Genomic DNA, 10,637 nt, shown 5'->3' with positions numbered 1-10,637 from the left:
CAGTAGTAGTCAGCGTCGTCATCGGCCTGGGCCCTGCTGATGGTCAGGGTGGCTGTGTTTCCCGAGTTGGAGCCAGAGAATCGGTCCGGGATGCCTGTGGGTCGGTTGCTGTTACCATAGATGACCATCTTGGGTGGCTGGCCCGAGTTCTGCTGGTACCAGTGCACATATTTACTCCCAATGCTGTTTCCCTTGCAGGGGATGCTGGCCGTCTCTCCCAGGGCCACGGACACTGAGGGCGACTGAGTCAGTTCATAGGAGACCACGGAGCCTGCAGGAGAGAGAAGGAGAGGTGAGCTTGCAGCTGAGGGGAATTGCAGCTACACCCCTATTTGCTCAGCTGCCCTCAGTTCCAGGGACCTCTGAACCCTGGGGACCCTCCAGCAGCCCTCTCGACAAGGGTCTGAGGTCTTGGCTAGAGAATGGAACTCTCAAAAAAAAAAAAAAATACAGCCTTGTGCACTGGGCTGGGCCAGAGCTCCAGGACCTCAGGCTTTAGAGCACAGCAGCTGCCTGAGGCTGGTCCCCTGAGCTCAGAGTCTGTCCAGACAACTAACATGAGAGAGGGGGGCATCCGGGCAGCACCTGTGCAGTGAGCGAGGAGGGTGAGGAAGAGAGGGCTCCAGTTCATGGTGGCGGCGCTCAGAGTCCTGCTTCCTGAGAGGATGCTGGGCCTGGTGCCCTGGGCCTCTGTCACCCTGTGTTCAAGAGGCTCTGGGTATGCAAATCAGTAGAGCTGGGGGCTACCCTAGAGGGTGTTGTGTGTCTCCAGAAAAGGAAACCCAGAGATAGACAGCTCCACCTGCCTGCACCCCTTGGCCCCAGTCCCAAACCTTCAGGGTTACCTTCTGCATGTCCACACTGCATCTTGTCTTCACACCTGTCTGCACCGGGGACTGTAGGACCCAGGAGCAACATCTGTTCTCATGTTCCAGTGCCTACTCATCCTCGTCCATAGAGCCTGTAGGCAACCGGCCAGAGACACCCAATGGATGTTAGAGAGGTCGCCCACCCAGGGCACTTCCTCTGCCCATCCTGGCTCCGCAGGGACCAGAGCTGTCCTGTCCATGAGGCTTTGTGGAGGAGTCAGATGCTGCTTCCTGTCCCAGCTCCACCTTTGGAAGCTTTCCGTCGGACCTCCTGTGTGACCTCAAAGGGGCCATGGCATCCCCCTCTCTCCTGTCCCACAGGTGGTATCCTGAATTCTTTTACTCCCAACGTTGTTCCACCTGCAGGGGATGCTGGCTGTCTGTGCAGGGTCCCTCCCAGATCACACCCTGAGTCAGCGTCCTATGTCCACATTGGGAATGCGGGGACCACTGTCTTGCTCTCAGCGTTAGGCTATGTGTTGGGCAGCTAACTGAAAGGAAGTGGTTGGAAGCCACCAGTAGCTCCTCGGGAGGGAGATGAGGCTTCCTCCTCCCTTAAAGAGTTACAGTCCCAGAAGCCCACAGAGGTAGTGCTACCCTGTTCTGCAGGGTCACTGTGAGTCAGAAGGCAGTGTGTTGGAGGGTCTTGAATGGCGTCCTGGTGGCTCAGTGCGTGTGAGTTCTGCGGTCCCTTTCATGACTATCAATGGGACCAGCGGCCACTATGCGTCCGAAACAACTTAATGTCAGTGAGGGTTTTACTCCTGTTCCTTTCTTCTCAGTGAGGTGTAGAGAAAGGCAGCCCTGGTGAGTCAGTGGGTTAAATGTTGGGCAAATCACAGCAAAAGGCCAGTGGGCACACCTACCAGCCCCTGTGAGGAACATAGATGTGGCCATCAGCATCTGAGTTAGTTCATTGTGCCAGCCTGGCCGATAATCACATGTGGGGCTAATTGAACGGTGGAGGGATAATTGGGTGGTGAGCCTCGCCTTTCTAGTTCTTGGGTCTCTTGCTTTGTGATGGTTGCATCGGGTGCAGCTGCCTTAGCAGTTCCCTGCTTCAGCTTGCAAGATTGACTTCCTACAAGACATCCCCAAGGAGAAGCCACATGGTCCTATCCCGATGCAGCCCTGGGTGCTGGAGCAGCCGTGTGGAGACCCCTGCTAGTGCTGAGATGCTTGTTCGTTCACTGACTCAGCTTTCCTCCTGCAGTCGGCATCATTGCCTCTGTTTTGTGAGGTGGAGGACTTTGTGGACTGGTGTTGGGTTAATGGGTTAAGGTTGGACTTGTGGGCTTGGGCAGCATTGGGTTGGGATGTTTTCGTGATGCACACTTTCTTTACATAAAACTCTCTCTTATACGTGAGTCGCCGTGGATTTGTTTCTCCAAAGTACCCAGATTAATACAGCATCCATGATGAATGTGAGCCTTGGAAAACCCATGGGGCAGGTTTCCTGTGTCCTGCAAGCTCACCAGGAGTTGGAATGTGCCGGAAGACAGTGATCTCGCTGGAGCATGTGGGGACATTGGGGAATGGAGGGGCCACATGCTCCATGGACAGTGGATAGTATTGACCCTGTGGGCGCAGGGAGTCCTGCCCTCTGTCAGGTGTAAAGTCAGGGGCAGTGACCAGGGGACTGGTAATAATAATCATCACCCCTACTATTTTATGATGGAAACATCTCCTTGTATAACACAGTGTAGAAGAATCTCAGTTAGGAGAAGGGTGTCGAGACAGAACTAGAAAGCTTCCGTAGCTGTGAGCCTCAGCTGAACCCCTTGAACTTATCCAATGAGTGTGTCCTTGACAGTATTGGACACCCACTAAACCCAGGATGCATCCGAGGTTCAAGCACCACCATTTCCCCATCTTGGAATGCCCATTGTTTGCTCCCTTTCACATCAGGGCATTTCAGTCCCAAGTCCACTGGTACAGGGAGTTCTGATGGAGGCCCCGTTCACGCAGTTGCACGTCCACAGGGAGCGAGGCTCAGTGATAATCCGAGGGACCAGCATCCCCCCAGTCCATCTCTCCCGGCTCGCGAGGACCAGACCCTGCAGACCCAGCCTGTCTCCGCCAGGTGTAGGGTCTGCAGTCATGGGAGCTGTGTCACACACAATTGCTGTGCTATCAAACCACTGTTTTCACCGTGTGTGGCCGCCACTCCTCGCGGTGTGTCGGGGAAACAGTTTCAGTCAGCGTGTGTATATACCCCGTGAGAACAAAGAGACGGGAGACGGGCTGGGGAGGAAGGCTCCCCCTGTTCTCCTGTCCCGTGCACGTGGAAATGAAACGTCGAATCTCTGGAATCCACTGGTCTCTGTAACCCAACAAGAGTGACTGGGTACCACTGTCCCTCATGGTGCCCATCCTGCAGCAGCAGGACTGGACAGCTGAACCACACGGTGCCACTCTGTCCTTCCCAGTGTGCTCTGGTGGGGGGGCAGGCTGGCAGGTTTCTGTGTCACTTCCCCGTGTGCCTGTGTCACTGTGACCAGCACTACCGTCCCACACCTGACAGTAGTAGTCAGCGTCGTCATCGGCCTGGGCCCTGCTGATGGTCAGGGTGGCTGTGTTTCCCGAGTTGGAGCCAGAGAATCGGTCCGGGATGCCCGTGGGTCGTTTACTATCTTCAAAGATGACCATCTTGGGTGGCTGGCCTGAGTTCTGCTGGTACCACTGCACATATTTATCCCCAATGCTGTTTCCCTTGCAGGGGATGCTGGCCGTCTGTCCCAGGGCCACCGACACTGAGGGCGACTGGGTCAGTTCATAGGAGACCACAGAGCCTGCAGGAAAGGGAAGCAGAGGAGAGCTTGCAGGTGAGGGGAATTGCAGCTACACCCCCAGTAGCACTCTTGTGCTGAGTTCAGGGTCCTCTGGATCCCTGGTGGCCCCATGCTACAACCCTCTGCACAAGGGTCTACGGGCTTGGGTGGGGAAGGGAACCCTGCAATGAAGGACAGCCTTGTGCACAGGGTGGGCCAGGAGCTTCCAGGACCTCAGGGTTCAGAGCACAGCAGCTGCCTGAGGCTGGTCCCCCTGAGCTCAGAGTCTGTCCAGACAACTAACATGAGAGAGGGTGGCATTCAGGCAGTACCTGCCCAGTGAGCCAGGAGGGTGAGGAAGAGGGAGCTCCAGTTCATGATGGCGGCACTCAGATTCTTGCTTCCTGAGAAGATGCTGGGACTTGTGTTCCTGGGCCTCTGTCACCCTGTGTTCAAGAGGCTCTGGGTATGCAAGTCAGCAGAGTTGGGGCTGCCCTTGAAGGATCTGTGTGTCTTCAGAAAAGGCTCAGGACTAGACACCCGGAGTCAGACAGCACCACCTGCCTACATCCACAGTCCCAGGGCCTCCCTTGGCCCCAGTCTCAAACCTCCAGGGCTACCCTCTGCATGCCCACACTACGCCCAGTCTTCACACACTGAGGACTGAAGGGCGCAGAGCAACATCTGCTCTTATGCTGCAGTGCCTAGTCATCGTGTCCACAGATCCTTTAGGACAGGGTCCAGAGACACCCAATGGATGTCAGAGATGTCGCCCACCCAGGGCTCTGCCTCTGCCCGTCCTTTCTCCGCAGGGACCAGAGCTGTCCTGTCCATGAGCCTTTGTGGAGGGGTCAGGTGCTGCTTCCTGCCCCAGCTCCACCATCTGACCTCCTCTGTGACCTCAAAGGGCCCATGGCCTTCTTCCCTCACCGGTCCCACAGGTGGTTCTGTGAACCTTTTCACTCCCAATGTTGTTCCACCTGCAGGGGATGCTGGCCCTCTGTGTAGGGTCCCTTCCAGGTCACACCCTGAGTCAGCGTCCTATGGGCACTGGGGACTGTGGGGACCACTGTCCTGCTCTCAGAGTTTGGGGTATGCGATTGGCTGCTAAGTGAAAGAAAGCACTTAGAAGCCACAGCTACTCAGCACGAGGAAAATGTGGCTTTCTACATCTCTAAAGAGTGAAAGCTTTGGAAACTAACAGGGGTCATTAAGTTTGCTCTTTCCATGGGGATCCTACAGAAGATGAAAATAGGGCTCCTCTCACCAGAGAGAGAGGGTTTGCGACTAGGGTACAGGCGTTGGAGAATTTTCCAGAGACTTTTAGGAACAGCCATGTAGAGACTAGCAGGTATTCAGAGCACAAAGGTGGGAAGGGGATGTGTGATCCGGGTGAGCTCTGGGAACAGGGACAGAGTTTGCAAGACCGGGCTGGACCGAGAAAGCGCCTGCTCGGACCTGTGGTCAGAGAGAGGTGGAGTGTCTGGCAAGGAAGGTGTTCTCGAAAAGCGCCCTGTCTGCCACCTCTGAGGTCACCGTGAGCACTCCGGGCGCATGGTGGGATCCCTGGGGAGATGGATGGCTTGCTTTCAGGGCTCACCGTTACAGTGTCTGGTTACTGACTCTCTCCTGCCCTCTGGTGACTCCTCCACTGCGGTGCTGGAGCTTCAATGGGCCCTTGGTCCAGGTGCCGATGAGAAACCCCCCTGGGATCCTGGACAAGCCCAATGAAGGGGTGCTGTTTCCTGTCTGGGGATGAGCTGTCAGCAGGACAAGGTCCCTACCCACTGGAGTTTTGAGTATTTCTGGTGGGGACCATTGTAGACCCAGCAGCCATGGCCATCCCCTCCTACCTGTGGGTCATCTTCTTTGTTGGCTTCAGACCTGGGCTTCTCCCAGGGTCCCGACCCCCAGAATTGACCTTGAGCCCTTGGTGGGAGCATGGGTCAGTTGGCTGTGGTTCTACAGTTCTTTTTAGGGGTTCGACCCTCATCTGTGTGGTCCTGGCAGCAACATCACGTTATCACCATGCATGGAGCCCAAAATTGCCTTTAGGAACGACCATCCCCTTTGCTAGTCCAGTGGCCCTGGTGGTGCAGTGGCTAAAACCCTCCGTGGGTGAGCCAAAGGTGAGTGGTTTGATCCCACCAGTTTCCCCTTCGGGGGAAGATGAGGCTGTTTGCTCTTGTAAAGACCAGCAGATTTGGATATCCCATGGGGACAGTTCTACTGGCTTGTTACGCTTGGAATTTAACGTGATGATGTTGGGTTTGGGTTGGGTTTGTGTACTTGCCAGCCCACTGGAATGAGCAATCAGGCACCTCTTTAATTTTTGGGAACCCAGTGCATCTTCAGGGCGTTTCCCAAAAATGGTGAGCAAGGGGAAGACACATGGGGTGACCAGCCTGTGGGAAGCCCTGGAGGTCCCACTGTCTGAGGATTTGTGCTGGGAGAAGACAGTAATGATGCTAATTCTTCACAGTGTATCTGATCACCCTTGTCCATAGACCACAGCCCAGAGGCTCCCACTTCATCTCCTCCTGTATCTTGAAAACTCACCAAGTTGGACATCAGGATCTCTGAAGGACACAGACAGTGTGACACACAACACCAGAGTGCACCTCATGTTAGGGAAGCCGAAGAAGGCATGAGATGTGAATCTTCTTCAAAATCCCGATCATTCCTCATCCTCCTGAGCCTCGCTGTCTTCAGATGCATCCAGGTGTGGGTGCGGTGCGCAGCTTAGACGCAACAGGTGAACAGGCCTGACCTGTGTCCTCAGCATCCTACGGCACCAGCAGACTTTGTGCACTTCCTGAATCCAAGTATCTTCCTAATGTAACTTAGTGCTTCACCCGTGGATGGCCTCATTCTGGAACCTTCCACAGCGGAATGTCATCACCAGCTGAACCTGGTTCTGCTACAAACAATGAATGGGGTTCAAATGGATCCCACCAACTCCTCTATCTTTCGGGGAGCCGTTTCCCCCATGCTGACCTCCAAGGGGTCCTGTGTATGAAATGCGGAACTGGGAGAAGTCACACTGAAATGGGGAGGTCTGCATCTCAGGAGGCTCCTGAGGCCAACTTGGTGGTCTCTATCAAAGTAGGACCCACAAACAGGTAGCAAGGAAGGGACAATCCGTCACACACACAGAGAAGAGACGGTGCACAGCCAGCCTCTCTGGCAGGCAGGGGTTCCCCAGGTCCCGCAGCAGACACAGGCTGGATGTACTGCACACTCTCCCCTCTATGGCGGAGGAAGACACCCTTTCGCCCTCATCAGGGACCGATAGAACAGTGGGGGTTGACCCCCTGCCATGTGACCCCACACAGAAGCAGAACAAGAGTCCCCATTAGGCCTAGGACAGAGAAGGAATCTGCCTGCCAAGACGGGGCAGGGATTTTGTCCTGTTGTGCACAGGCTGTCCATGAATTGGAACCAACCCATTTGTCTTCAGCGATCATATCATGGAGGTGAGCACACAATGATAAATGATTTTTTTTGTTCTTTGATGCCTGATAACTGATCCCTTTGGCACCTTGTGATCACACAGGCTGGTGTGCTTCTTCCATGTGGGCTTTGTTGCTTCTGAGCTAGATGGCCGCTTGTTTACCTTCAAGCTTTTAAGACCCAAGACGCTATATCTTTTGATAGCCTGGCGCCATCAGCTTTCTTCATTACATTTGCTTATTCACCCGCTTTGTCTTCAGTGGTTGTGTTGGGAAGGTGAACATTGAACCGATTACAAGGAATTATATGTGACCTCCTCCCTGGGGGACAGACAACCGAAAAGTGGGTGAAGGGAGACGTCGGACAGGGCAAGATATGACAAAATACCCATTTATAAACTATCAAGGGCTCACGAGGGAGGGGGGAGCGGGGAGGGAGGGGAAAATGAAGACCTAATGTCGGGGGTTTAAGTGGAGAGAAAATGTTTTGAGAATGATGCACAAATGCTCTTTACACAATTGATGTGTGTATGGATTGCGATAACAGTTGTATGCGCCCCTAATAAAATATTTTTTTTGTTTAAAAAAAAGAAGACCAAATGGAGAGCCCACACCCACATAAAAGGGCAAAAAAAAAAAAAAGAATGCCAATTTAATAGAAGAAAGTATTCTTGCATTGAGGGAGTACTTGAGTGAAGGCCCAATGTCCACCTGCTATTTCAATGGATCCTGTGACCCTGTAGAAAATTCTGAGGGTGGATTCACATTCTCCAGGGCGGATGCAGACTGCTAGGCTTTTAGGGCTTCACTGTCCAGGCCACTCACAAAACCAACCGGCCAACAAAGCACATGTCCCCTGCTGTTTCGATGGCTCTGGCTCATGGTGACCCTACTGAAGCGAGCGGAAAGGCAGCTTAGTGAGGGTTGGTGAGACTGTCACTCTTCGTGGGAACAGACCTGCTCATGCGTCACCGACCTGCAGTTACGAACCCAATGCTTAACCAAGGGCATCCCCGGGACTCCTTTGCACCTCTCAGAGAAATGGGGTCACGGAGCTGACGAAACAGAACTCAGGGACGTGGGATGGGGCCAGCACTGAAGGGGAAGGGTGAAGCTCCCCAAAGTTAGAAAGGAATTTAAAGACGATGACGCCAACGCACGATGACCTCGATCTTCCACAGAGCCTGTGTCCGAGCCATGTGGACGGAGGCCTGGACGTGGCTAGTTGTCCTCCTAAGAAGGGACAAGCCTATGGGGTGCATACCACTTCCACCTTATTGTACAGGGGCGGGGGGGAGTAAAGGGGTGAGACCCAGACCATGTCTGCAGCCTCAAGCCCTCTGTCGCCCACTCCAGGTGACACTTGTCTTTGGAGCAAAGGCGTCCAGTCTTTTGCTTGGGTTGGGGGTGAGGGTTCCAGCCCCCCCAGCCCCCCCCCCAGCTTGAATCCCAGAGGTCTGGTTTCCTAGCTGGAATAGGACTTAAATAAAGAACTCGGTGGAGGATGGCTGGGTGTCTCTAGAAATCACCCCCTGGTGCTGAGATGGGTGTCCTCAGAGCTGGCATCTCATCCTGACCAGGGATGGTCTAGGGGTGGCTGGGGGTCCATACCCAAGAGCACCTCCCTCTGAAGTACCCCCAGGCTGAGGGGCATCGATCTGGATTGATTCCAAAAGAGCCAGCATGGACACCATGTAGAGCGGTGGTTCTCAACCTTCCTCGTACCACAACCCTTTCATACAGTTCCTCATGTGGTGGTGACGCCCCAACCATAACATTATTGTCGTTGCAACTGCATCACTGCTATTTTGCTGCTGGGATGAATCGGGCGACCCCTGTGAAAGGGTCGTTCGACCCCCAAAGGGGTTGTGACCCACAGGTTGAGAACCGCTGATATAGAGGGGCACAGAGAGGGAAGGGGGTCTCTGTCTGAGGCTCCATATGCAGACCTTCCGTGTCCCCTCAGAAAGAGGGGAAGGGCCCCGCCCTTCACCCTGCAGCTCCACAGCTTGTCCTGAAGGAGGGGAGACCAGACACCCATTTCCTACTGGTGCTGACCACTCACGGGGAGCTTTGTGACAATGCCCCCCTACCCCGTGCCCCCCTCCTCAACAGGCAGGAGGACCTACAGCCACAGACTGGCTACGGTGCAGCTAGAAGACTTGTACCAATCACCAATTGCCATGGAAGAGTAACCACACGTTCCCCTTTTTTCTTCTACCCACGGAAAGACCAGTCATGCCGTTGAAGGGACAGCCAGGTGGGCTAACAGCTTACTTCTCTGATCCAAGGGTACTGCGAACGCGTGCTTTTACCTGCTTCCCTCTCGGGTTCCTTTCTGGACGTTTCCTTCATGGGAAGTCCTGCCTCATGGAACCCCAGGCAGCCCCTGGCCCTGGAAACACCCTGACCCCTCTCTAACATCACACCGCACAGTGGCTGGTGGGCTCTCCCTCAGTTCGCACACACGTGGACCTCTGGGTTTCCAGACACCTGGTGGCATAGTGGATTAAGTCGTGGTCCCCTAATGGCAAAAATCAGCAGTTCATACCCACCAGTCGCTCCCAGGGTCAGCTGGGCAGTCGGCTTCCTTGAAGGTGGACAGCCTTGGGGCTGAGGGGGAAGGTCTGTTCCGGGCTGCAGGCTCACGGTGAGTTGGAACCCACTAGAAGGCAGGGTGTGTGGCCCAGCTTTGGGGGGTTGGGGGGGGGCAGATGGTGAGAGTCAGAACGCCGGCTCGCTCTGCTTGGAGAAAGGTGAGACTGGAGATGCAGTTGGCTTCAGTTAAGGGTGTAAAGACGGATGTGGGACTAGGAAGCTCCCCATGATCTGAGTCTGTGCTGCTGAGTGGGACCTGGACTTCAGACAGGGACAGGAGGGTTGTGGCGGGTTTCCGTGTGACTTCCCCATTTGTCTGTGTCACTGTGATCAGCATCACTGTCCCACCCCTGACAGTAGTAGTCGGCCTCGTCCCCTGGCTGGATGCTGCTGATGGTCAGGGTGGCCGTGTTCCCTGAGCTGGTGCCGGAGAATCGGTCTGGGATCCCTGAAGGGCGTTCACTATCTTCATAGATGACCAGCTTGGGAGCCTGGTCTGGCTTCTGCTGGTATCAGTGAGCATCAACACTTCCAACATTGTCACCCGTACATGGGATGCTGGCCGTCTGTCCCAGGGTCACGGACACTGATGGGGGCTGAGTCAGTTCATAGGAGGCCACAGAGCCTGCAGGAGAGAGAAGGTGAGGTGAGGCTTCAGCGGAGGGCTTCCACCCCAGGGACCCTCCCTCCTCTGAGCTCCAGGAGATCGGTACACCCCTCACACCCCCTCGTGGCACCATGGAGAGGTTCCCATGGGCCAGCGGAGGGAGACAGTCAGAAATGAGGAATAGGCCGCTCTCATGGGCAGGCCCGGTGCCTCCAGGAGCTCAGCCCCCTGAGCGCAGCTACTGCCTGCAGGACACTCCTGCTGAGCTCAGAGTCAGACCAGGCCTGTCCCAGGGCCACACACTGAGAGGGGCATTCGCGCAGCACCTGCACAGTGAGCG

At 55.1% G+C, this 10,637-nt stretch overlaps 1 protein-coding gene across 1 annotated transcript in view; it reads right to left on the bottom strand.

Annotated features, from left to right (window-relative positions):
• IGLL1 (immunoglobulin lambda like polypeptide 1) overlaps positions 1-631 on the bottom strand; it is a 29,471-nt gene extending 28,840 nt beyond the window's left edge. The window contains exons 1-2 of the mRNA XM_045289564.1: positions 586-631; positions 2-271 (exon numbers count right to left, since the gene is read on the bottom strand). Coding sequence (XP_045145499.1) covers positions 2-271; positions 586-631 — 316 coding nt within the window. The remainder of the gene's footprint in view (position 1; positions 272-585) is intronic.
• Positions 632-10,637: the final 10,006 nt, after the last annotated feature.

This window comes from Echinops telfairi, unplaced genomic scaffold (assembly GCF_000313985.2).
Source record: "Echinops telfairi isolate 266 unplaced genomic scaffold, ASM31398v2 ScPeMD7_29;HRSCAF=101, whole genome shotgun sequence".
Classification (NCBI taxonomy): Eukaryota; Metazoa; Chordata; class Mammalia; order Afrosoricida; family Tenrecidae; genus Echinops; species Echinops telfairi.
The sequence above is the reverse complement of the archived record's forward strand: the minus strand, read 5'-3'. Positions and strand labels throughout refer to the sequence as shown.